Source organism: Tauraco erythrolophus, chromosome 9 (genome assembly GCF_009769465.1).
Source record: "Tauraco erythrolophus isolate bTauEry1 chromosome 9, bTauEry1.pri, whole genome shotgun sequence".
Taxonomy (NCBI): Eukaryota; Metazoa; Chordata; class Aves; order Musophagiformes; family Musophagidae; genus Tauraco; species Tauraco erythrolophus.
Genome location: NC_141473.1, coordinates 24048187 through 24075848, shown reverse-complemented (window position 1 = coordinate 24075848; position 27662 = coordinate 24048187). Strand labels below are relative to the sequence as shown.

Genomic DNA, 27662 nt, shown 5'->3' with positions numbered 1-27662 from the left:
ATGATTCAGTTGTGGAAGGTAGTGCGGCACGTGCGACAGCTGGAGCTCCACAGATTGATCCTGCTGCTCATTGCCTTCAGCCTGATCTCCATGTGCATCCTGGCTTACTACGTCACTAACAGTCCTAAAATCAAGGAGCCACCACCTTTGCCCTTCAGCGACTGCAGCAACCAGCACCGCATCTTGATCCCACCGCAAGCTAGCTGGAGGCTCACGAAATCTGTGGACACCTCACGCACAGATCCTGTGGTGCTAGTCTTTGTGGAAAGCATTTACTCCCAGCTGGGGCAAGAAATAGTGGCCATCCTGGAATCTAGTCGGTTTAAATACAGGACAGAGATCGCCCCTGGCAAAGGGGATATGCCTACCCTGACAGACAAAGACAGGGGACGCTACGCTCTTATTATCTATGAAAACATCCTGAAATATGTGAACCTAGACGCTTGGAACCGAGAGCTGCTGGACAAATACTGTGTAGAGTATGGAGTGGGGATTATAGGCTTTTTCAAAGCCAACGAGAACAGCCTGCTCAGTGCACAGCTCAAGGGTTTCCCCCTTTTCCTACATTCCAACTTGGGGCTGCGGGACTATCACATCAACCCTAGTGCTCCCCTGCTCTACGTCACCCGGGCTAATGAGGTGGAGCAGGGTCCCCTGCCTGGTGATGACTGGACTGTGTTCCAGTCAAACCACAGCACCTATGAGCCAGTGCTGTTGGCCAGCACGAAGTCCTCGGAATCCATTCCTCACCTGGCCACCCACAAAGCGTTGCATGCCACGGTGGTGCAGGACCTGGGTCTGCATGATGGGATCCAGCGGGTTCTCTTCGGCAATAACCTCAATTTTTGGCTGCATAAACTCATTTTCGTGGATGCCATTGCCTACTTGACTGGCAAGCGCCTCTGTCTCACACTTGATCGCTATATCCTCGTTGATATTGATGATATATTTGTGGGAAAAGAGGGAACTCGCATGAAAGTGTCTGATGTAGAGGTAATAATATCCCCAGAACAACTACAGGCCCCAGACACATTTCTGGTGCGTGTGCTATGCCAGGAAAGTCAAGGTTGCATTTAATTGGAGTGAAATAATTGGTTGCTGCAATTTTTCTCATCTTAAACAGAGAAGTAGCCTGCAAAGATGCTGAGGCATCGTATGTGGTGCTCTCAACACTTTTTCCAGGTTTAAATGGAGCGTCTTTCATTCTGGGACCTGTAGCTAGCATCTCTGAATTTAAGGAGGATGCCTGTGGTGGTCTGTCTTGTCTCTTCTTTAACACAGGGAACAAGGGTATGCAGGTTTTCTCCGTCAACCTATTTGTAGCAGAAAAATTGTGTTTATTATAATATTATTATTACTATTATTAATTATGATATATGTAAACAGTATATGTTATATTGCAAAACTGTAGGCCAGTCCCTGTGCTGTAAACTGCTACAGTCTATGTTTTAGCCATCTAGCTTTTCAGGACATAACTAAATTGGGAAAAGAAGGATTTTTCTCTCACCCTTTGTTACAGCCCCCTCATATTCTCCACCAACCCCCCCCCATCCTTGGGCAGGGAATATCCAAAAATTTGACAAGAAAACATGCTCAGACCAAGCCTTCATGAGAACTATTTCTGTGGCCTGATGATTGGGAAAGAGAGATGCCATCTTTGTGGTTTGCTTTCCTTGGCAGTTCCTTGAGTAATACATGATCTATTAGGAAAGAATATGGGTAAGGCACAGAGAGAGAGATTTTGTGGAGAAGAGGGAAGCAAGACAGGCAAGGGAGGAAGCAAGTAGGAAGAAGGTAAGAAACCAAGAGCTCCTTCTAATTCTCTGTGTCCTTGAAAGCATGTGATAAAGTGTTCTCCTAAGCCTGTGATAGTGTACATATGGCTCCTCATGGAGCAAAGGACTTGCCTTTGTATCTTCCCCATCAGTTCTGGTTTGTAGCTGTTGAGGCAGGTGCATTGCCTGTTTCTCCAGGTGTGCTGAGGTTGTTCCCAGAAGTATGAAGCTCCAGGCTTTTCACTCTGGATTCCTGTTTAGCACTTGCCCTTAGATAGGTCCTCGATGGAGTTCCCTGGGTATCAACCATGATGACAATAAGCCTGTGACAGCAGCTGCCTTAGCATGTTTCCAAAACAACTTCAAAGTGAAGCACCCTTTAGCCTTTCATCCAAGGGCACAGACCATTTGAGGCAAAGGTATAAAACAAAATACTGTTGTACGTGCGTGCTTCCTTACCCCAACTGAACCTCATCTGTTATATGTTCCCAAGAGCACTCTTCCACTTCACTAGGAGTCTTACCACCTTTTCTACGTGTTTTATGCATCCATGCAAGACATACCTCAGTTCATCTCTGTTTTTTCAGGTCTTTTGAGATTTTAAGTTCTGCTTCTGATCCCAAGTTTAGCTTGGGGAAAAGGAAACTTTTGCATTCTGTTTGGAGCTAGCTTTATCTTTTCAGTTCTTTTGAAGCTGCATGCCTGAAGCATCTCTAATTGCATGACATTATTTATTTTACTTGCTTCCTTCTTTAATAATTCTTTAGAGCCACTTTTGATCATAACTCACTAAGCAAACAAGTACAGAAAAAGTGTTTCCAAGCAGACAGGTATAGAAAAATGGAACAGTTGTATATAATACTTATTTAAGGAAAAATTTCACTGCAGTGTCCCTGTGGTTTGAGGTGCTAAAATTCCCTGAAAGCTTTTTTTTGAAGGATCACAATCTTACTTTGGTCCTAAGCAGGCCCTGCATCCTGTAGTCCAAACCAGCAGATTATCACCTCTGTAGTGTTTGTGCAGGTTACAGACCTGTGTGAGAAAACAGGAGATGGTCGCCAAAGCTCTTGGAAACAAAGGCTGCTCTAGTGATGTTAAAAACAAACCCAGACAAAATAATTCCAAAAGATGCTTTGTTTGGGTCTTAACAGGGTGAAATGGAGGAATAATCTGTGATCAGTAAGCAGAGAATCTCAGGCAAAGCAGATAAACCCCAGATTTATCCATTTAAAAGAAGCTCTCTGATTGCAGAGTCGCGAGAGGTTAATGAATTTTTATTTTTAAAAGCGAGAAATAACTACATGGATTTGTTGATAGCCTCTCACTGTGGGGAGAGAAGGGGATATAATAGTGACAGAACAGCTGGCATTTTCTTTGGCCTTTTATATGAAAGCTCTGTTTCAGGGCTGTTATCTCAACACGCAGCTCCTTATCTTAAAGCTTAGATTACAGTGGTCAGGGTACCAGTTTGAAGATTGGATGTTGTGTGAAGGTATAAAATTGACTCTGCGGTCCCAGTGAGCCTGTTTGCCATATGCAGGTTCACGTTCAGAGAGCTTCCAGACAAAATGACTATTAAAAGGAAATGCTGAATATAATTTGATCAAATGCGCGCCCATGGTAGATGTCCTGTGTGAGTGGAGAAATATTTTTATTTGTGATGCTTAAAGGAGAGCTGAATAGCTTGCTGCTTTAAAAAGAAAAAAGGAGTCATGCTTGCTTTTACTTTAAAGATGGTAACTCTTGAGTTCCTGTTTCTGCTGGAGGGCTGCAGCAGGAGCTTGCAGTCGTCAGTTGAAACGAAACAGTTGGAAGTTGCACAAGAAAAACATTTTTCCCTTGTAAAGTTTACCAGAGATTTGAGCTGCACATAATTAACACACCAAAATCTCAGAGAATCCCTTCTCTTCTCAATTTTTGCACATTCAGTCTCTTCTAAAATCATAATCCTTGAAATTTACCAAACCTCCATGGAACTAGCCAACAAAGATGAGCCGTTTCTAATGCAAAAGGATCTGGCTTTTATGATCCTTCCTGGCTGTCTTTAGGTACAAGGAAAGAAGATTAAGTAGATGAGTTTTTGCTTTTGCTGATAATCTCTACAAGGGCATAAATAGTGAGCAATCATTGCTAGCAAGTCTTAGAGCAAGCTAAGTGAAAATCAGGAACAGTCATTTCCTTCTGGGTTATGAATGGCGATGGTGGCAGAGAAACAATCTAGTGAGGGTGGCTGTCAGCCAGCTATTGCCTTTCTGAGTTGTAGAGGATGATCTTACCTGAAATGAAAATGTTCAGCAGTTTCTAACTCTCTGATTTGAACGTTGCAGGGGAGGCAGAAATACCAGTACCATGAATGCTTTCTCTTTTGACAGCACTGTTCTGAGCTGTGCCAGTGCTACTGCTGGGCAGTGAGAAACTGCAGAAAATCCTCTTCAGAATGTGCTGCCCAACATCCACAGGGGCGCTTCGTATGAAGAAGGTGTTTCTGCAACATGTTCCTAGTATGCTTTACATGAGCATTTGAGAAGAAGCTGTCAAAGCGCTCTGCTTTCTTCCTCCATGTTTTATCATCTGCTTCTCTTCATTTGTCCATGTACTGTTTTCCTAGACTCATAGTATCCTCTCTTCCCAGCATCTGACTCTCAACCTTATTTCCCCCTTCTCTTTTGCCTCTTTTTAGAGAGACCCGAGATAGGGGAGGTAATACTTAGGGTTTGTATGAAACAGCTAAAATCTCTGCAAACACTTTTGGAAGTTAAACATTTCATAGCTGAAAAAGCAGATTTGCATGGAGGTTTAGCCCTGTATTATTGCAATGCCAAGGGCACCATGCCACCGTAGAAGAGGATTAGGTCCTAAAGAAGCAACCTAAAGAGGGTACAGTCATGGTGTTGTGGCTTTCCCTGATTTCTTCCTTGTTCCTAGAATTTTAGCTCCATTGAAAGAGTTCTTGTCTTTCACTGCATGGCATCAAGAGCTTGTAATAACTGTTGAGTAAATCTTTGCAGATCCATCTGTGAGATTATATAGATTTTTTTTTTTAATGTGTTGCAACAAAAGGCACAATTTTAAAAAATTTTCCCTAATATTTGCTCAGAAGTATGTATTTATCATTTGAGATTATAAAAAGCCTTTTGTAAAACGATGTGCCTCGAACATCAGACTGAAGCTTAGACCTTTTCTGTGTTGTGTCCAGAAATGTGCATTGGAATGTAGGTGTCTGTCACTTGGGCCTGCAGCATGGCTACCCTAGTTAAGTACTAAAGGCTTCCAAAAATTCAGGTCGTGGGTTGCAGAGGATGTTCTCTCATAGCCTGTGACAAGTGTGAAGCATGTCTGGCCTTGATGTGACTTATGAGTTCTGGTGGCCAGTGCTGAGAATCTCTTGGAGACCCCGTCTGTTCCTGGGATGAGCCTTGCTGAGCTTCTAGCAGGGAGTTGAGCTAGGCTTTCTGGCTAGCTAGTGGGCTTGGCTGCATCTGGGAAGGATTTTTGGAATGGTAGATAGTTAGAAAATATAAAACAGAAATACTTCGAGGGATTGGAGGAGCAGTTTTCTACGGGAAGAAACTTTGCTTTTTAGAGGTGGAGGATAGCTAAAATGCTAGCTTTTGGTCCTATGCCATGTGAGCAATTAAATTTCTTAAATATGGACATGAAAATCTGCTTGCCTCTGACTACCTATTTCATATCTTAATGGACAGCCTATTCCACATTTCTTGCCTGCCTTTAGTTTAAGAATCTCAGAGCGCATTATGGATATAAATGAAACGCCACTTGAGTCACCTGTAAGATATTATTAGTACTATCATATTCATCCCACTTTATAAAAGAGAAACAGAGTGCAGAGGTGTCAGAACAGAGGGAAGTGCCATCTTCCCGACCTGTTCCCACATCTATATTGTTTCACTTTACTACAACTCACAGACCTCTTTGAACCAGTGTGCTAGGGAACAGTGAATGCATAATTTGTTGAAACAAATTTCCAAATATTTTACTTGGCATCTTAGTCTCTTTTATTCTGTGCAGAGGAAAGACATTTCTTCAAACCTATGACGTGACACCTTACGGATGTGGATGTGAAAAGGACCCAGCATCAGCAGAGGGATGGCACGCGATTAGCAATAAACCCGCCAGGAAAGCAGGACTCCATAGGGCTCCATAGTCTCAGAATTCCTGGGGTCCCCATGGTTCCTCCCTGGTGTCCCGTCCCCCCCTTGCTCCAGACACAAAGGAGCTTGGCTTGCTGGAGCAAGGCTTTTTGGGATTTATTATCAGACAGATGTGTCGTCATGGTAACCCCAGCCAGGCTTTAAATCTCCCTCAGTGCAGAGGAACGCTAAGCCTCTTAACCGCTGTCTTTCCTCCCTCCACTTTCCTACCCAAGCTTGAGGACCTGGATGTGCCTTTCAGGGCAGCAGAGAGAAGTGGTGAGGCATGGGGCAGCTCTGGAGTCAAGAAAAGAAAGTGGCATGCTGGATGATATATTCAAGGTGCCAGTCCCAAATTTGATGCAGTATTGTCATCCAGCTGGGCAGACAGGTGCTTCTCTGTAGAGAGATGCACAGCTCTTAGACTGTGCTTCTTGATGTGTGGGATGACTCCCTGTGTCTGACAGGGTTACGTGAGGGGAACTTGACCTCCCGTTTCCTATTCTAGATCTTGTGCTTGCCAGCAAGTCACCTTTTAAAAGCACTGACCTACGTTTGTGATAGGTTCTGGAGACATCACGTGCCGTACATCTCTCAACATATTATTCTTGGGTGAGGACTAGGGTAAGGATGTGGTAGGCATATGGCTATGGAGGAGCTGGGATCTTTGAAATTTGTCCTCAGTTGCATTTGATGTCACTGTTGTTTAGATGTGGGCATGGGGAACAGACAGTTAAGTGCATCTCTAGGGAAAAGTCTGAAGGCCTGGTTCCTTCAGAGACAGTATTGAGAGTGTCTGCAGCACTGCAGAAGTAATCTGTCTTGTCTTCTCGCCTTGCCATGTGTGAGAGGTCATGGGCTGCCTGCTTTGGGAATAAAACTGCTCAACTTCTTTACTCCAAGATACATTTGCAGTGGATGGGTGATTGAAGTAAATTACAGAAGTCACCATTCTTATATTAATGTAATGATCAGTGTTTGGTCAACACTGTTTTGAAACATTAGTGACAGCAGGGATTTGTCAGGATATCCTTAAGTGGTAGGTGTCAAGGCTGGTCCCTCCCCTGAATGAGTCTGCATTTGTGAATGCAGTTTCACCGCCCTAGGGAGCAGTGTGCCTACGCAGTGCCTATAGAGTGAGAGCCATGTGAAGGCAGTGTTACAGTGCTCTTTTGTGCTTCTTGAGGGGCAGCTCATAGAGAAAAATCTGCCCGTCTCCCCTGCACGGTTGGAAAAGTCTGCATGCTTTCCCAGTGTTACGTGCCAAGCTGCTTGTGTATTTGCATCTAGCCCAAGTCTGCTGTTGGGAAGTCATCACCTTCACCTTGGTGCAGCCACTGATCCGTTGCTTTCTTAGAAAAGCTATTAAAATCTAAATAACTGCCTGGGAAAAGACCATCTCTGTCACCTGCCAGCAGCCCTCCTGCCAGGTCCCTGGTTGACTGAGAACTTCTCTCATAGGGGGATGCACCAGTGACACTTTCCACAAAGCATGCAGGTAGCGGTGGAGCATGCATCTCAGGGCTTCTCTTTTTACTGTTTTCCAGCAGAAGAAATTTAACTAGAATTAGTTTGTGTCCTACTTGTCTGTGACATACTGAGCCTCTGGGGATTTTTTTCTGTCAAGGCTGTCTGCTCTCTTACTGTCTATGCTGCTGGATCTTGGGCTTTGTGGCACAGGGCTCCTTCCTTTTGGCTATAGCAATTACTTTGGACATTTAAAGCAGACACAAGTGAGCAAGAGAGAACTTGTAGGAGATGTCATGAGTGTGAATGTCAACTCCCTCAGGTTTTCTTTCCAGAATCTAGGAACCTGTCCTGCTGCAAAACAGTTTTGGTGCTTTCAAGGGATATAAAGCCAGGGATACCGTCCTGCCGTGGCAGGATTCCTTGCATGGGTAGTTCTGCGAATCCACCTTTCATCTCTAACTAAAAGCCCCCTCCCGTTGGATCACTTAGTTACTGTTCACTATATTATCGGTGTCTCTTCCTTCAACTGTGCACCATGTGCTGCCCCATCCTCCTTTTCATTAACACATAGGCTCAGAGAAAGGGCAGAAGTTCAATGGCAAAGTCCCAGCCAACATGGGAGAGGAAGGGAGCATTGAGGCTGAACCTGGAAAGAGTACGGGTTCTGTTGCTTGGAAGTGAGACTTACGTCCCTTTGCTATAGCACAGATACTCGGGGTCCTTCGCAGCGAAGTGGAGAGCATCATTTGACTGTGGTTTTAAAGTGGCATCATTTAGTACAGCAGAACTACTTCAGGTAAAGACTCTGTATGTGGGGTGCTTGGCTACTCTGCTTCACTCCACAGGCAACAATGCCTCAGTCCCTTCCCATGATACCTCTTCAGACTGAACTGGGCACCAGTAGAGCACAGAGAAATGTTACAGAGCAACTGAACCTTAACATTTCTTTTTCCTTTCATGCAAACAGGCTTTACTGAGCACACAGAATAAGCTGAGAACTTTAGTCCCAAATTTCACCTTCAACCTGGGCTTCTCAGGGAAATTCTACCACACAGGTAAGCCCCTGGCACCCCTTAGTCCCAGTGCCTGCGTACAGCCCCCGTGTTCATCTGTGTGTGTGTGTCTGTAACGCATTAGAGAGAGCATCGTTCTCTCTTGGAGCGACTCAGCATTGCAGAGGATTAGCCACTGCTTTGAAACATTGAGCTTCTCTCCTGCCTTTTGTTTTTACGCTTCCTTTTCTGCTCTCTGCAGGTACAGATGAGGAAGATGAAGGGGATGACATGCTGCTCAAACACAGGAAGGAGTTCTGGTGGTTCCCTCACATGTGGAGTCACATGCAGCCTCACCTTTTCCACAATGTCACTGTGCTGGCTGAGCAGATGAAGCTTAACAAACAGTTTGCTGTGGTAAGGGGCATGACAGTTTATTTACTTTACAGTATTAATCCTTAAGCATTCTTCTCCTGGAATAGCTTTTTGGACCCCACTGAACCCAAATACTAGTCTAGTAACTCAGCTGCATTTAAGAAGGGCAGTTCTGAAAGTTTGAATTGGTGCATGGCTTCAGGCGGGAAACACCATTCATGTGCCTGCCTGTGCAATGGGAAGTGTTTCCTGGCACCTGCATGGCCTCAGGCAGCTCTGCTAGTTCCAGGATACAAATCCCAAGGCTCTTGTTTGCTGAGGTGTGAACTAGTAGCATTACCATCCAAATCCAATTAATTTACAGACTCTGGCAGTGAGAAAGCATTTCCTTTTCCATCCTTAGGCACTGTGGTTTTCTAAGGAAGTCACCTGGTTGGTAGTATAAAATGTTCTGTGTGGTAACAGCCCTACTTCTGGCCTCCCCATACAATGCTGAAGGAAGTTACTAGGAAGTCCAGGGGAAACTCTCTGGGTTTTGGCAGATGAGGGGGAAGCCTTGAACATCCTGCATTGCTGGAACAATGACTGTTTGACAGCCCAGAGTTGAATATAGTGTACATGTTTCTCTGAAAAGAAATGTCCTCTTCACCTCTAGTTTGCTTCTTTTGATGGTAATCCCCTTGGGAATAGCAGGCTGCTCTCTTGTGTTCCCATGACACACACAGATTAGGAATCATATTGAATTCAGAACACAGTTGCAGCATTATAGAAACAATTTAGGCTCCTTCTTTTCCTGGTTAAGTAACAGTGGAGTCTTTTGCAAAGAGAGACAAAGCACAGAACACAATTACACATATTTAACGTAAAACAGGCTTGCAGTGGAAAGGAGAAGGTTAGGGGCTCTGTGTTTATTGTACACCACCAGAGCTGAGCTGTCATCGTTCGTATTGCTACCAGAACCACAGAGTGGAATTAAAAACCATGAAATTCAGATACTTCTTGTCATTTTAGTATAGCTCCAGGGCCTGTATCTTCACCCTCAACAGTCTCTTGCTTCATGTCTGCTTTTCTTTGAATTGCTAGAGACACAACAGAGCCCAGTCGTCATCTTCCTTTCCTTCTATATCAGTTAAGGAAATTTTGTTTTCCTCCTCTAGTGACTCAGATCTAGGTGTTATGGGAGTGAGATGTGTCAGTTAACAGCATTGATTAGTTTGTAGTAACCAAGGAGCCTGACCTGAGGCTTGTGAATTAATCTGATTTGTCACACTTGCAAGCTACAAGACCATTCTTAAAGCAGCTGTTACCAGTGCTGAACATCCTTGTTGATATAGAATCACTCTTGTTCTTCTTGTTTTATGCATTTATAGAAATATAAGCATTATTTCAGGTTTCCCAATGCAGAGAGTTTTCATGGTATTCTGTCACCTTGCTCCAACTGGGAGTCTATAGCTAAATATGATCCTTATTAAGGTTAGTAGTTAAATATTGAATGAATGATCAAGCTGCATATTCTGCTTCCAGGAGCATGGAATTCCCACAGACTTGGGCTATGCCGTAGCCCCCCATCATTCTGGGGTTTATCCTGTCCACACACAACTCTATGAGGCATGGAAATCCGTTTGGAGCATCCAAGTAACGAGCACAGAGGAATACCCACACCTACGGCCTGCCCGGTACCGGCGTGGATTCATCCATAATGGAATCATGGTGAGCACAGATGGGTGAGCAGACCCCACTTTCCTGCCCAAGGGACAGTCTCCTAGTGACCTGCATCAGAGACATTAATCTTAATATCACCAGTGTTTCCAAAATCATTAAGTCAAGCAAAGAGAAAAAAATTGGCTAAAGCCAGTTTCCATGTTTCTCAGTACAATTCAGAGGTCAGTACTGAAGGGAGAGCAAAACCAAGCACAGCAAGACTAAACTGAGATCCCACTGACTTGTTTGCACTGTGATGAGTACATGGTTGAGAGGAATATCAAGAGTCCTCTGAATCCATGTAGCTTATGTGCCTTACTCCTTACATTGACCCACAGAGTGCTGCTTTGACACATTCATGTGTAGATCCTGCTGCATCGGCCTCTCATCTAACTTTGCTTTTCTCTGATGTTGCCAGGTTCTGCCTCGACAGACCTGTGGTCTTTTTACTCACACTATCTTCTATAACGAATATCCTGGTGGCTCAAAGGAGTTGGACAAGAGCATTCGTGGTGGTGAACTCTTCCTGACAGTGCTCCTGAACCCAGTAAGCTTATCTGAAAGGGGAATGAGTGCTCGGGTGTCTGAGCTTATGTGCCTGATGCGGGAAAGGACTAGATCCTATGGGAGATTCAGTATAACCACCCATCACGATGTGGCTATCTCCAGTGTGATGCTAAGGAGATGTGGAAGAGGGCCAAGGAAGTACTTGCTAGTTAATGCTGCCTTGCTTTACACCCTGTCAAGGAAGCATCAGTATTGAGTGCTGAAGAGTGCAACACTCTGCAGGTAGAAACCAGCCAGGGTGACATGCTGAGCATGGCCCAGCATAGAGTGGGTGTTACCTAGGATGCTGCATCTTCAAGAATCAGAAGTGAGATGTGCCTTAGCTCCTTCTGTTCCACGCACATCTGCTGCCTGCTGCCTTCTCCCTCGGCTCACTGAGGAGTTTTGTTTAGAGTAATTGCTTTCTCTAGGATTTCATTATGGAGCATTCTTCCCTTTCTTTATGCTTGAAACAATTTCTGCATGCTTGTTTTGTGATGTACCTCTCATCCTAAGGCATTTTTGGAAGATCTGGGTCTGACACAGGTGTTTATCTTTCCCTTTCAATACTTCTTAGTTCCATCAAGCCACCAACCTAATGTAATACCTTCAACACCCTGCAGTCCCTTCCCAGTTTTTCGCCATGGATGGTAAATCACAAGTTTCTTGCTTCCTGTTGAAGCTGGGATGATGTACTAGGTGGCAAGAGACACAAAAAAAGGGGATCATTTTTAGAAAATCCTGAATGGATAGAATTAGGAGATGAGGTTTTGTAGCCTTCTGCAGCCACAGATCACACTCACATTCCTGCTTGTTGACTGTGGAAGGAAGACATGCTGGTTTTTTTGACTGTACAGTAACTTTCTCAATTCCCCAACTGAATTTGTTTCTTATAAAGCTGATTTGGCACCTGTTGTCCTCCCTTTCTCTGAATGGGCATTGCCCTGACAGGTTTAGATAGTGATTTTAGAATGTCTACTTCTGTAGCCACTCCTGAATATAACAATGTTTAATTTCTTCTTTTCTCACGACTTTCACATTTCTACCTTCTTACTTCTCCTTTATACATCTTTTCCACCAGTGCCTGAGTATGGCGAAGAAACTATGCAAGCAGATCTGAGAGAAAGTAGGTTGTTTCTGATTATCTTCCTAGGTGGGATCTCTGGAGTACTGGGTTCCAGTCATTGATTACTTGTTGTTGGATTTGTCATGTACATCAGTGGCTCTGTTTACCATGATGTTTTTTTCATTCCCTCCTTCTTCTGGATCTTGATTGCAGGGTTGTATATGCAAGCTTCAGCCACTTTTAGTTGGGGCTTTAAAGGCTCAGTGAATCAGAAAATCAAGGTTTTTCCCTCAATGAGCTTAATTTTTTCTTGTCTCTTGCTTTTCCTAGAGTTTAGTGCCTCTCTGCTCCTAGAAGTAGAACTGTGATAGCAAAAAGACCCTCACAATGTGCTCTGAGTGCATCACACAGACTGTAGTTTACAAACAGGCCCTATGTTTCTGAAGGTTAGCCTGTGACCAGCTCTGGCTTGGTATATGATCTGTGGAAGGTACGGGTCTATAACAGCCCTAGCTAAAAAGCTGTAGGGATTCATACTTCCAGGTCTGGAAACCAACCTTCCATCCCCGAGATCTGGAAGCCATCCTTCTGTCCCTATCGCCTGAGACAGAATTGTTATCTTTACACGCAACAAGCAAATCCACCTGCTTAATAAAAGTCTGTAGTAAGGATGCAGCTATTTTTTGCATTATGTATGGAATGATCAGTCAAATGGAGAAAGACACTGCTTTCTTCTCTGTGACCATTGCTTTTCAGGGCTTCTCTTCCTATATGTTGGGTGAATTCCACCTTGTCTCACTCACTTCATTATTGTCAGATCTTAAAGAATGCCTGCAGAAATAGCCACTATGAAACTTAAGGGCTCTAGGTTTCTCTTGGAAAGCCAGTTGCCAGACTGTAATCCAGAAGTCATTGCTGGTCTAGGAGGCTGTGCCAAGGAATTTGTAGAAATGTAGTTTCTGGAACTACTCATTAAGATTTGCTCATAAGCTTGTGACAGTTGAAGTCGCTGGCAGTGATCTGTGATCCAAAAAGTTTGGGAAGATTGTGCTCTGGTACAGGATGAGCTTATTTGCCACATTTACTGTTGGTTCTTCGTGGTGACTTTTAAAAACTCTTTCAGGCGCCTTCAGATGCTTCCGATGTTTACACTTTGCTTCCTTTTGGCAGTGGAGCGTTTCTTTCTCTGTCAGCAGTGGAATACTGTGCTCTCAACTCGTCTTCAACTACTTCTTCTGCCGTGTTTGCATAGTGACACAGACCCTCGCATTCCTCCCCTCGCTGATAGAGCCATCTCACAGACCTGATAGAAAGCTGGCCACCCCCACAGCCCCAGCAGTGATCCGTAGCAGACTTAGATCAGGCTCTTTCAGTCCTTTCTGGTGCTTCCAGCTCCCTTTGAGTGGATATACACATGCAGGAGTCCTCCAAGCCTGTATGCGTATGATTAACTCCACAGTGCAAACAGAAGATGTTTGATCTTCTGACTAGTGAACAAGGTCTGATGTCAGGAAGGAGAATAGCTGTTGGTGTTCAGCGGACAGGCTGCCCTGTGCCCAGTCGCTATTTCCCAGAAGCGAGGAGCATCTTTATGATCACTTCCCACAAACACTTTTGCTCGCACTATACAGGCAGGTTACTGCTGTGCCCACAGCTGCTTGTTCGTATTTCAAGGATGCTCATACCCTCCTGTTTTCTGTGTACTCCTCTCTGTGAGCTTTCCTCTCATCTTCCCTCAGTGTGAAAGAAAGGGAACCATGGTGCTGACAGTGGAAGGAGGGAGAGAGGAGGGAGGCATTATTACCAAGCCAGTCCCCTGGGGTCACTGGGTGTGGATGGGAGGGAGGGAGAGATGGGACTTGCATGTAGCTTATGTCAGAAGTAGTGCTCAGAGCTGTTTTGGCAGCAGTAGCTGTGACGAGGCGGAGCAGGCTGCCAGGCCTTGTTAACCAGTGCATGTGTGTTACAGGACATGACTGCACGCTCAGAAGTACAGGGAAATGGCTCTTTGATTGGGCTTGTCTTGTTGTCTTCTAAATCCAGTTGCTTGGGACTGTTTGCAGGTGACGGTGTTACCTGTGCGAGCCATTTTACTGACTGTAGTCAGTTTTGAGACACAGTTGCTAACCTGGATCACATGCAGTCTTTTTTTTATTCTGGAAATCTTGAAGGGGCCCCAGGTGGTGACCTGTGTCCTCTCTGCTGCAGTACTTGCTCTATGCCAGTGAGACAGATGCTTCATGCAGCAAATTTTTCCTCTAAGTGTTTCGCTAGCAAGTCAAAGGGATGAGCCACCCTTTGTTGTCACACCACCTTCCTGCTGTCTCCCAGAAATGGGCAAAATACAATGAGACGCATCCTTTTGCCGCCTTACGTGCTCCATGGCATGGCTCTGCAGTTACACAGAAGATCTTTCTGTCCTTTGCTCTGTGCTGTATTTAGCACATCCTTTTTACACAGCAGCACCAAGCACACACTGCTCTTTGAAGTGTAGGTGCCAGAGCCTGTCTGGCAGGGCCTTTCTGTCAGCTCAGTAGAAACCAAAAGTGAAAAAACTCACAGGCAGACAAACGGGATGAATCTTTAACTCTGCTTACTTTCCATGTGTCCCAGAGTCCTACCACTGCTTTCTGTTGGCTACCCAAAGACCCTGGGGTGTGAGCATCTTATGGACAGGATTAAATTCATTTCACAGTGTCTTGGGGATGGCTCAGGCACCAAGAGCTGCCATCTATCAGTACCTCTTGTCGCACTGGGACTAGTCCATGGTGACACTGGGCAGAAAACTGAATTCAGACTTCTTGAGTGCCAGCAAATGTCTTCATCCCAAGACCATCTGTCTCCTGCTTCTCCCTTTTGCTCTTCCTCTACTGTGAGTGGGAAAGCCATTACTACGCCCTGCCAGGGATGCCTGTTGTTGCCTGCTCACCTTACCTGGCATCATCAGGATTCAGCCCTGCACTGTGCAGCAATGGGTGCCTCTGCTGTGACTGAAGCCTCTTCCCCTCCTTGCACCAGCAGGCACTACACCATCCATGTAGTCATTCTTCCATTGGCCTTAGTGTTCTGCGTTTGTTTTGCTAACTTCTAGTCATGGTGTGGTTTGTGTCTGGCAAAGTGCTGTTGTGTTACAGGCACTGGGATGCCCAATTCCATGGGACCTGTCAAAGCCACACACCAGAGTCAAGCTGACAGCAGTCTTTTACACTCTTGTCCAAAAGTTAAAATATTGAAAAAGAGACAGGAGGGAAAGGTATCTTCTTGAAAGAAGAGATGGCTTGGCAAGGCAGAGATAGCACACCGTCTCCTGAGCACTGCGGTGCTGGGGAGGCTCCTGTGAGTGCTCAGTGCCACTTTGCCCAAGAGTTTACACCCTCAGGCCTGGCAGGACGTTTTTCAGGGCCTGTCTATGCTGAAGGCTCTTGCAAGCTAAAACCTTATGAGCTGGTGTCTGTTCCTAGGACAACGTCCTAGTGCCGTGTCTCTTTGCAGTCCATGTTCAGATCCCGGGTACACTCATTTGTATTTTAAAGTGTGAATTGCCAGTTGTTCCTTTACACTTGAGATGTCAGCTCCAAAGTGAATGAAGGGTGACGGGCTGTGGGCCTAGAAATAACTCCTGTGAAAACCGTCCCTCGTACCACTTGTGTCCTGGCCGGCAGCATGCTGCCCCTCTCCCTGGCCTGCTCCCGTTGGAGCTGGCACTGCAGCTAGAGAGATCGGCCTGGTTGTGCCTTGGGGAGAGGACTGGAAACTTCTGTTCTCCCATGAAAGAGACTTTGCAAGGTTTTGACTAAGAGGGAGTAGCTGACTAGCCCTTGAATTCCCCCCTACATTCAGGGGAATTCAGAACCACTTCAATGTGATTTTGAAACTGTTCTGGACTCACATCCAGTGCTGAGTTATCGTCACCCCTCACCATTCTCAGGGGTTACTGAGAGGTCTGTGTCCTTCCTTTCCTGTGTTACTCCTGTCTTGCAAGCACTACATTTTTTTTCATTTTTTTATCAAGATAGTGCTGTGTACGGGCAGATGGACATTCATCAACCCAGCCAGCCAGGGCAGTCTGAGATGTGAACAGCCTTTTTGCTGACAGTGGAATCAAGCTAGGAGGAAACAGTACCGGTACCTGATAACCAATATCCCATGTCTTTCCTCTTTTCAGATAAGCATCTTCATGACCCACCTGTCCAACTATGGGAATGACCGTCTGGGACTGTACACTTTTGAGAGCCTGGTCAAATTTGTGCAGTGCTGGACCAACCTTCGCCTGCAAACACTGCCCCCTGTCCAGCTTGCAAAAAAGTACTTCGAAATCTTTCCCCAGGAGAAGAATCCCTTGTGGCAGGTGAGAAGGCAGCTTTAACCACTCCTAGTGGTTTTCCAAGAGGTATGTCCCACACTTAAATTGTGGCAAGACTGCTGATCCCTGCACAGAGGGATAATGCGTAAAACTTTTATGCTTAAGCTTTGTGGTTTGAGGCTGCAGGTAGCAAATTGCAAGGTGGAAGGGATGGGGAATAGGAGCAGTGGGACACAGTGATGGTGTGAGCTTAGGGACAGGAATGGCTATCAGAAGTTACTGAGAGTCGTTAAAGGGCTTATATTAGAGCAAGCTGCTGTGAAATGTTAAGTGTGTGAGGAAAAACCCTGTTTGGTGCTGGAGGAGCTTGCAGGCATGTTAATGTGATTAATCTTAAAGTAATTTCACACTGCAGAATTCATGTTCATTAAATAAAAACATGCTTATTCCGTTTTATCCCAGTGCAGCAGCTCTCTGCATGGTAATGAGCAGATGAAATTAACTGGAAGTGATAGAGTTGTCTGTCTGCCAGAAGTTCACAGATGTGGAGCTGTACTATCATGGTACCCCAGCCCAGTGTGGCTACATAGGGCACAGCCTATGGTTAACACTCTCTGAGGGACTTTGGCTCCCGTGTCACTTTGGAGCTTTGAAAACATTCCCCCATGTTTTCACTTAACTCTTCTTTATGCCTGGCAGAGCAGCAGTGTGTCTGTGAAGTGTTCTTCATATGCTAATAGCATTTTCCTGAGAGGACTGGCCTTCCGGCTTTTCCTCCCCTTTCCATTAGCTCCTGTGGTAATGCTTAATCCCATCACTTGCGCTGCAGAATCCCTGTGATGATAAGAGGCACAAGGATATCTGGTCCAAAGAGAAAACATGTGATCGACTCCCCAAGTTCCTCATCGTGGGACCTCAGAAAACTGGTACTAGTGAATACTTTATCTAAAGATAGATTGCAGCTTCCATCTCATTCCTCCAGAGAGGAGAGCTGGAAAGGTCTGCGTTGCAGGTCTGTACGGCTGCCCTTTGTGCAAGCTGCCAAACGGTGCAGAGGACATTTCAGAGAATCTCAGATTTGTTCTAACCAAAATCTGGCAAGTCCATCAGTTACTTTGTGCCACTTTGCTTGGCTCAGTCCTGATTTGCAGTGAAAAGCCCTACCTGCAGAGTTTGTGTTTTGGCTTTTCCACATAAGCTAGAGAAACCGTGACCTTTCTTAGTGTGTCAAAAACATAAGCTGTCAGCAGGACTAACACACATGCTTAGCAAAGGTTATGATGAACACCCTTAGAGCTTTTATTGTAAACAGATCTGTTTCCCACTGCACGCTTCCGTGTCACTGTCAGTGGAGGTAGAGATTCTCTTTGTCCTGACATCTGTCCCCACCTCTTAACTGCTGTGGCATTGTTGGTTGGCAGTGACATGGCTGTATGTAGTGTCCTGAGGAGTCCTTTCTAGGCTGAGGAGAGCAAAATCCTCTTCAGCCAAAGCCAGGTCTTCAAAGCTGGGCTTTCTCTGTAGTGCAGTGGAACAGCAGCTGCCAAACACGCACAGCAAACAGTGATCCTGGCCATGGGAGGAAGCTTTCCCAGCCAAGCTTTCCCGTGTCACTGTGAAGCTCTGTTGGGGTGTGTGTGCAGCATGGGCCCTTCTGTATCACGGCCCAAGCTGCTTGCAATGGCACAGTACGAAAACCCTTCTCTCAGCTGATTTATTGGCCTGCTGGAGGCCTACAGCTGTGTGCTGAGCAGGATTATTGGATTTGGCTGGGTAAAGGGAAAAGATCTACAGCAGAGGCAGGCCAAGGCATCTCTAGCTGAATTCCTACCCAAGCACACTGTTGTCCCTAGCACATCTCCTTCCCAAACACGTGATGCTGTCCTGCAGTGCCCAGGCCACCTTCTGTTTGGCAGGTGTATGGGTTCTGCCACATTGCAGTGTGGCTGTGCCACCAGGGGAAAAAAAAGCATGGGGGTAGCCCAGCCATGGTAAGAACACAAGATAGCCAACATGGGTCACAGCTGTCAGGCTAAGGAGGTGACTTAATTCAGCTGCATGAGCTGAAACGTGGGATTGAACTGTTGGGTCAAGTTCCATCCCAAAGTACTTGGCGTCGCTACTCCTGTAACCTGCATGAGTTAAGGGATGGGTTAGCCAGGCATCGTAGGATTGTGCCTGCTTGGGGACTGTTTCTTGCGGTGTAAAGCGTTTCATTCAGCCAAGCATTATGTGTGACCCAGGTCCTGTTAACTGGTTCCTGTTGCAGGCACAACAGCGGTGCACTTCTTCTTGACCATGCATCCAGCTGTCACCAGTAACTTCCCAAGTCCATCCACCTTCGAGGAGATCCAGTTTTTTAATGGACCCAACTATCATAAAGGAATCGATTGGTAAGAATCATGACTAAGGTGCATCTATGTTGTCTTCTCCTGAGTCTCTCTGTATGTTCACTTCAGCCACCTTAGCAGTGCATGTCCTCTGTTTTCCTGCTAACCCAACTGCTTAGTCCCAGGAGCAGGACAGGTAGTTTCTGATATTAGTGACTATTTGCCAGGAGGTTCCTGGGCATGATTTAGCTTTAAAAATTCAGTCTTTGTTGAACGCACTGCTGTCATGAGGTTTCTTCTCCTTTGACTTGCAAAACAGACAACATTGTGCTCATTAAAAAGTTCTTCATGGTTTCTGAGTTAAGACATATAGGACGGGGATAACCTTCGTACTGTTTTTCTGGGCACTTTGGACTTAACAGAGATGATGCTGCATTCCTTGCATTGGCTTCAGTGTCTCTTTGGCCACATCCATATCCTGTTCTTTACCTGTACAAGTATGTAATTTCAATAAAGTGTTTCCACCTGGCAGGAAAATAATAGTGTCACTATGGCACTATTACGCCACTGTGTTTCCAGGCAGAGTTTAAAGTTGTTTCTTGCTCAAAGCATGTGCTTTGGGTCCACCGTGGCACTGCACTCCCTCATGTGTGGCTCTGAGGGGCAGCTGTGTGGCAGTAAGTCATTCTGCTGTGAGCTGTGGGAGATTTTGTCTGACTTCTCTAATCACTGAGAGGACCGTTGAAAAGATACTGGAAGGTGGTTGGTACTTGAGTGAAGCTCACATTAGTCAAGCACTACGGAGCAGTGGTACTAGCTGATAGCCTTAGAAAGTGTAGACTTTTATGTGCATCCCCTGGCAAAGTCATCCAACTTGATGTAGTATCACATGCAAGAGGAGAATCTTGATGTTTAGGATGGAATTTGAGTTTGTTGCACAGCTTATATTTCAGCAGAGACCAGTCTGCCAGTGCTTTACAGTGTCCTTTTTCCCCATTACCCTCTACCCTACTGTTATTCGAATGTCTTGAAGTTTCTGTGTTACTGGTTTTACCAGCTCCTGTGCGGCAGAGCAGAGCTCTTGACCCTATGTTTCAACTATGAATTGAGGTACAAAGAGATAAATTATTTAAGGCAGGTCTAAACCAAGCAGTCCATGGCAGGTCAGGCAGCTGATTCTGCCTTATTCTTGGGACAAAACCTCTTTTCTCCTAAAATTTGCAACTAGTACCCTACCCTCAGCCTTTTCCTTCCACTGCCCAAGGACTTGGGGAACACACTCTCAGCAAAATAGCTTCTTACCCTTTTATCATGTCCAGCTTTCTATGTTGTGCTCCACCACCCCTATCCGAGTCATGCCTCTGCCAGCTCTGCACCCGTTTGCCTGTTTGTTGTGTTACTCGGGAGGTGCAGTTCTTCTGTGTCTGTTGAAGAGGAGCAAGGGTCATTTCGTCATGTGCCATTTCTTCGTTGGGCCATGCTGCTCACCAGCATCCCATCTGTTCGGCAGGTACATGGAATTCTTTCCCATCCCCTCCAATGCCAGCACAGACTTCATGTTTGAGAAGAGCGCCAATTACTTTGACACAGAGGTGGTACCAAAACGTGGTGCAGCCCTGCTGCCTCGAGCCAAAATCATTACTGTTCTGATCAACCCTGCTGACCGAGCCTATTCGTGGTACCAGGTAACCTCCCTTTGCGGGTGAGGGCCAGAGAGATATTCCAGTGGGGTGAGGTGGAAAGCCTGGGGCAGGAAGCCTATGGATCCATTCCCACAGAGGGGCCAGGGGAGATGATGCATGCTGCCTGCAGAGCGTGGACACAGTTGCATACAAAGGCATTGGTGGGTGGTTGTGTCGAGTCAGTGGGGTCTGCACAGAGATGTGCAAGGTGGAATTTTGTATTCCTGCTCCTAAATCCAGCTTATGTTTTTCAGCACCAGCGTGCTCACAATGACCCTGTGGCGCTCAATTACACTTTCTACCAAGTGATCTCTGCAAAATCCCAGGCCCCTCAGGAACTGCGCAACCTGCAAAGCCGATGCCTGCTCCCTGGCTGGTATTCAGCTCACCTGGAGCGCTGGCTAACGTACTACCCCTCCGGGCAGGTAGGAGGTTTGGCGGTAGAGGCTCTTGTGGAGCCCCTTGGAGGTTTAGTGTAGAGGAAGGGAGAACAAACTGTAACACTTGCGTATTCTCTCCCTCGCCCCTTGTTTTCATTTCACTTTCTGTCTTGTCTTTTGGAAGAAGAGCCACCATTTGCTTCCTCCTATGATGAGCTGATAAGAAATCAGGCTTGAATACTCTGATTTTGCACTTAATGTATTTGTAAAAGTAAGAGTAAATGAGTGCAAGAGGATACTGTGATCTCCCAGAGAGCTTCACAATATTGAGAAGCTGAGCAACAAGCGCAGTGTTAGCACTTGTTTTCTTTATCTTGGCAGCCTGCAGCCCAGGGACCCTCTTCAGGCCCAGTAAGTGTTCAGCTACTTGCTGTGGTTTCATTGCTTTAAAGAGAGGCTCTTGGACTGCCACTCGTTAGTTCCCATGTTGTGAAGCCTTTAGCTGCCTGCTGAAGGGAAATTTCTCTGCAGAGAGTCAGGATTCTGCATTTTGTGTACAAATTTGCAAAAAGTCAATAGACAATATAGAGCGTTGCTATGTCTAAATTCCCAAGAAATGTCTAATACATTGTGAGTCAGGATATGTTTTTGTAAGTTCCTTTCTGCTGCGAGGGTTATCCTCAGACAGTCTATAATCCAGCAGAGTCTTACAGTGTCCATTTAGTTTCTTATTCTCTGCCAAAGCAGCAGCCTAAACTGCACGTGATAGATCTGCCAAGACTAAAAGAGACATGGTGAAACATTCTTGAGTTTGTGTCTCATTGCTTTACTATTCCTGGAGGTTACTGCTGTGAGGAATGATAGAGCCAGACACACCATCCTTGTGCTTATTATGGGTCAAGGTCTCCTACCTTCCCCAAATTTTAGTTCATATGACTATTTTTCCATTATGTTCTTTGGAGTAGGTAATTTATTAGCACAAATGTTGTTCATTATTGTCTATCGTACATGTAACAAGAGAATAATCATACGTTACAGAAGAATACTTAGCACAATGGCTGCTGACATCTAGAAAGAATACATGAGGTTTCCAGAGACACTCCGTAAATCATGCTACTGCTGGGCCTTAATGCTCAGTTACATGGGGTGTGGCCAAATGCAAATTTATTAAGCAAAGTCTGTCATGATCTACTCTTATAGCATTTGTGGCCGATATCATAACTTCTGTCTGTGGTGACAAATGGGCCGCATCCCCCCCACTGTGTTCCTCTGGAGTAGATGGGCATTGGCAGCCTTTACTCACATGCCCAAAGGCCAGCAGCAGTTTTGAGATCCAGGAAGCTCACAGACATCATTCAGCACAAGCTGTCAGAGGCTAAGGCCACTGCTGTCTTTTCAGCTTCTCATCGTGGATGGCCAGGAGCTGAGACACAACCCTGCCGCTGTAATGGACAACATCCAGAAGTTCTTGGGAGTTACGCCGCTCTTCAACTACACCCAGGCCCTCAGGTAGGGAAATCATTTTTGGGAGGATGCTTTCTTAGCCAAGTGATACTAATAAGAACTTGATTAGAAGAATGCTTCTTATCTCCGAATACAAGACCTGCCAAGGTTTCAGAGGTATGCCAATCCCTAAAATTAGGTTCACATAGCATGAGGTGCTATGCTAAGACTGGAATCATATCTTAGTCTTTCCAGAAATGACAGGGGAAGGAGTGTTTTTGGCGCTGCCATGGAGAAGCATGAAGTTGCTTGCAGCAGTAATTATGATGTTTTCCATTGGGTCTTAGTGGTTTCAGAAAAGATGCCGGAATTATTAGCACTCTTTATGCTTTGCGTTATACCTGCATCTGACAGAAATTAGAGGAAGTGTGATAAAACGTGTGACAGGCTGCTCATATCTTCAACTAGCTGGAGATTAGGGACACATCGCACAGTTTTGAGGTAAAGAGCCTATTATTACAGAAGACGTGGACTTGACAGGTGCCTAGAGCTATGTTAGGAAGTGCTAGCAGAGGCACTACCTCACTGCTCCTGAGTTGAAGGACGTTACTCAGCCGTTACTGTGATCTTGCCCACAGTGCAAGTGCAGTTAATCTGAATAGATAAGTGCTAGCTGAAGGTGAACTGTGGCCGTATCAGTCTTCAGTGGAAACGCTGCAAGCTCACTGAAGATCCTGAATATTGCTCTTTGCAGCTGAAACCGCTGTTTTCACATCATCTCTGCTCTCACAGCTTATGCTAGCTGAGGGTAGGGGGTGCTGTGCATGTGTGTAGGTGTACGGCAATTGCCCTTTCCTTTAACAGTAAAGAGAGGGGAACCAATGCAGTTCTTTGCCTACAGTTCGTTTTCCACAGGATGGCACATGGCTCCCCAGGGGAGGGCAGATTTAGAGAAATGTCAGATTGCTTAAGAGCCTTACTTGCTAAGGCACGTGTCATGATGGTAAATGGACTATTTGCAGTAGTGGCTGGTAGCCTTCAGCCGGGGTCAGAAAAGAAACCATATTGGTCAGTTTGCCCCAGAGTTTGTAGAGGTACTTGCTGAAAGCTCAAGCTCCCCTTTGGCCAAGCGAGGGGACAGGACAGACAAGACCAGCTGTGGTTCCCTGCATTGCCTTACACCTGTGTTTTAGCAGAGAAGAAACACTGATACTTTAAACAGTCAGGGGATTCTCTAACACTTTTCAACTATAAAGAGGAGATTTAAAACAATTTACATACACTAAAACATTGATTATTATTTCTGATCCCCAAAGCTTAACAGACAAATATTTTGACACCATATTACCTCTGACATTGGCATAAAGCTGAAACAGTCATGGTTGTAATGGGTTTCTTGTCAAAGTAGTCAAGTGCTAAAAAATAAATTGAACCAATACCATAATTAAATAAATAAAACCTAAACCCAGTTTTTAAAGCATTGAAATGGCAAATACCTATGGAGCTACTTAGCTGCTGCTGGTACTAACTGGGCATGTGGTCATATCTTTTAAAGACAAGTGTCCTTTTCAGATTTGATGAAGTAAAAGGATTTTGGTGCCAGCTGCTAGATGGAGGAAAGACTAAATGCCTAGGAAAGAGTAAAGGAAGAAAATACCCTGATATGGATTCCTCGGTGAGTAACTGTCTCAAATCTGTTGGCAGCAAGAGATGTAGAAATATCCCAGCAAATCAACTCGGATTTTCCTGCCACCTAATTCCTAGGTGACCTGGTTTCAGCTGGGACAGAGTTAGTTCTTCTTTTCAGCAGCTAGAAGAGCTCCATGTTTTGGTTTTAGTCTGAGACTTGCTCTGAGAAGAACGCTGACAGTGCACTCATGTTTATAGTTGGCACTGAGGTCTCAAGGACTTTTCAGCTGCCATGTTCTTGCCAGTGTGCAGGAGCACAACAGGATAGGGGGGAGCACAGCTCGGACAGGGGGGTCCAAGACTCTCCTTATGATTTGTGCTTAGACTTAGGATTGAGGGCCAAACTGGCCAATTAGCATTCCATATCATGCAGTGTCATGCCCAGTATATAAGTGAGGGACAGCCAGAAAGAAGGGCTTTGCTCTTCCGAGACTCAGCAATTACACAGTACATCACACTCCTTTGTATATATTTATCGTTGTACATATATGTATACATTCATATATATTAGTAGTAAATTGTTCTTATCTCTACCCACAGGTCTCATTTTCTTTTCTCCTTTAATTCCCTTCCTCATCTCTGGGGTGTGGGGGAGGGTGAGTGAGGAGTTTAGTTGCCTGAACAGCCTAAACCACAACAGGAACACGTGTTGAGCGTAATGTTTTCTTTCATGCTAATGTCGTCTGTATTTTCCATACAGTCACGGCTGTTTCTAAGAGGCTTCTACCGGGAGCACAACATTGAATTATCCAAGTTGATGAACAGACTTGGGCAGCCCCTTCCAACCTGGCTCCGAGAGGAACTGCAGAACTCCAGCTGGAGCTGAGAGGGACTCCTTTGCCCCCCAGTGCCATTGGGATGTGTGGTGCTCCACCACGTGCTATAATGCCATCGCCTGTCAAGCCAAAACAAATGGAGAAACGAGCAGGAGCAGAGAATGTGTGTGTGGACCCTTTCCCCGCCGTTGGGAAGGGCCACTACCTCTGACACTGCCCTGTGGCATGGAGCACAAGTCACATTCTTGAGTATTAATGATGGTTACACTTTGACTTTTACTTACAGGAAGGACCTGGAACGTCTGCCCTACTTTGAGCAGGGGAGAGAGCACGGTTAACACTTTATGTTTAAATTACTCTTCTCAGTATATGAAACAGGCGCTAGCTGGAGGGTTAATGAATGTGTTACTCCTCTGAGTCCAGAAGTAAAGACTTAAGAGGTGAGCTATTGAGCCCACTGCTAAGAAGAGCAACAGCAGCTTAATAAAAGGGGAATCTAGTCCAGTGAACCCCAGCTTTTATCCAGTAGTCTACCTGGCAGCAGCAAGGTACAAGAACACCTTGTTCTTCTCCATAAAGAACACAGTGGCCATGATCATTACTTACAGTGCCACTGTGTGTGGCTGTTGGGGACTGCACCTTCTTGGAGAGGGATGTAACAGACATAAGGTCACCTCTCCTTATCTGCAGCATTGCTGGTGTGATTTGGTGTCCAGTGACAGTCAATGGGTAGTGGGAGATAAGGCAAAGCGTCAGCTACTGCCACACAGAATTGACTTGTTGTCTTAGGGAAAAGGTAGCCATATGTGGCAACATGGCAAGTATATCGCTGCAGGGACTTTAGAAATTTCAAAACATAACCAAGGAGCAGTATGTCCCCTTAGAGCACTTGGGAGGCATGTGTTAGTGCAGCACAGCAGCTGGGGGAGGCAAAGCTCAGGTATTGTAAAATAAGGCTGGTACAGATGAAAGCAGACAATTCAGTTCCCCATATCTGATCAGCTTAAAAAAAGGCAACAGTTTTCTCTTTCCAGCAGCTCCAGGGCTCCTACCACATATGCTGATAGCTAGTACCTGTTTCAATCCCCCTGCAGTCCAGCAATCCAAGGAGAAAGGCAAAAAACCAGTTAAAAGTAGGTATAAAGGGAAGGCTTGGAGGTAGAAGTGGTTTCCTGTAGCCAAACGGGCTGTTTAGTTTACTACTGCACATCGTCAAGCCAGTACACTAAGGTGCTTTGCCTCCTCCTGCAGTTGCTGGATAATTGTTCTCAGAGGAAATCCTCCATCGCGGCTGTACGTTTTCTGTTGCTGAGCCATGGGCTTCTGGAATTGTGTGGGCCATTGTCCCTGCCTCCTGGGCACAGGTGGTCCTTGGAGATTGCTGGAGTTCCAGAGAACAGAGGGTCAGGATCCATATGAACACAGATTATGGAAGCTTCCGCAACAGTCATGAGCTCCTTTTCTCCTATCCAGAGAGAAGTTGCTTCAACTAAGCTTTTCCATTGAGCCTTAGGTATTGTGTATTTCTGAATGAATGGTGCATTTACCGTTGTATGTAATGTATATAGTATGCAATATAGTATTTTATTTCATGTGCCCTTGGAAAGGGTTATTTTGTGCAGCCAAAAAAAAAGGACAGAAAGACTAGAACCCCATCTCTCACGCCTGTTAGAGAGAAGAGCCCGACTTCCTGCACTGGATTCATGTATAGCATCATTCACATTGAATGATAATGAAGAAATTCTTGGCTCTCGCAGCTGAGCACAAGTGTCTGAATAAAAGGCTAGAAGTAGTAGTAAGTGGAGATTCAATAAATGTACTACTTATTTTTCTTCTTTGTGATGATTTGGAGTGATGTCACAGACCCTAAGCTGGTAGAAGGGTAGGTAAGTAAAACTGAAAAACTGGCTCCAGGTCTTACAGCCAGCCAATATTGGGAGGGCAACAAAGGTGTTTAAGTTATATTTGTAACAACACAGAAACACTGTCCTAAGCCTTCTTTCTCTGCAAGTGCACCTGTAAGCTTGCAGGAGCTGGCACAGCACACAACCTGTAGTTAGAGACTGACTCTTACTGGTTTGCACTAGCGATGACTTCTAGGCCATTCCTGGCTACTGCAGTAGTTTCCAGCTGCTTTGCTGCAGCAACAGAGCTTTGCTGTGCACCTCCCATCCAGGTGTGCTCCATCACCTGGCCTTGGGCAGCAGCCCATGAGCAGACCTACAATAATAAGCAACCTTACGTTCAACTGGAAGCAAAACATTGTTTAAATAGTCACGGTTGTGACAGTAGTATAAAACAGTCTTATAGCTCTCACTACAGCACAAAAAAAACACCGCAGCAGCAGAGCAGCTGTTTTCACATGCTGCCACAGCAGGAGGATCCCAGGACCGATGCTGCTGATGCTCCCTTAAACACACAGTTTCTTGCTCTTAATCCATTACAGGTTGTCACTTACTTACACAATTACTTCATGCTTTACCTCAGACTATGGTACATCTTTGAGGAGATGGATTCAAACATTAAAAAAAATAATCAAGGTACCAGGAATAAATGTTGAGGGGCTCACTAAATGTCAGGATTATTTTACTGGCAACAGTCTTTCAATCAAGACAGCAAAAGGCCAGCTGTGTAGTCTAATTATTTATTCCTTCCCTCCCCCGATTACTTAATTTCTATGCTATGCTAGTTCCTACTGCTTATACTAATGGAAAACAAATCACCTGTTCTGTGGTCAGATCCAAATGTAGGATGTCCTTAGCTGATTTGAAAATGACTCTTCATAAGCTAAATCTGTTAAGAATTGTCTCTGACAGCACTTTGCTGCAGAAGCCGCCCTCTTTCCAGACATCCCTTCAAAGCTGTGGAAACAAACACACACCCTTCCTAAGAGAAGTTCTTATAATCAGAAGCTCTGTAATATCAAAAAGCCAGTGGAAACATCTTTTCTGGTGAGATGCACAGGTTACTAGATACTGACCTA

General features: G+C 45.3%; 1 protein-coding gene across 1 annotated transcript; it reads left to right on the top strand.

The window, feature by feature from the left end:
* NDST2 (N-deacetylase and N-sulfotransferase 2) lies at positions 1-27662 on the top strand. The gene is made up of 13 exons (XM_009990819.2): positions 1-993; positions 8364-8451; positions 8651-8805; positions 10288-10473; positions 10883-11011; positions 16242-16424; positions 17209-17305; positions 18649-18772; positions 20220-20394; positions 20646-20816; positions 22171-22280; positions 23787-23889; positions 24604-27662. The coding sequence occupies exons 1-13, from the start codon at positions 1-3 to the stop codon at positions 24727-24729; spliced, it is 2640 nt and encodes an 879-aa protein (XP_009989121.1). The 3' UTR covers positions 24730-27662.

Bases quoted from the DNA above. Each gene is read 5' to 3' on its own strand.
- NDST2 (XM_009990819.2), top strand. From the start codon at position 1: ATGATTCAGTTGTGGAAGGTAGTGCGGCACGTGCGACAGCTGGAGCTC. The intron at 11,012-16,241 runs GTAAGCTTATCT...TCCTCTTTTCAG, and splicing joins TGACAGTGCTCCTGAACCCA to ATAAGCATCTTCATGACCCA. The intron at 18,773-20,219 runs GTAAGAATCATG...TCTGTTCGGCAG, and splicing joins TATCATAAAGGAATCGATTG to GTACATGGAATTCTTTCCCA.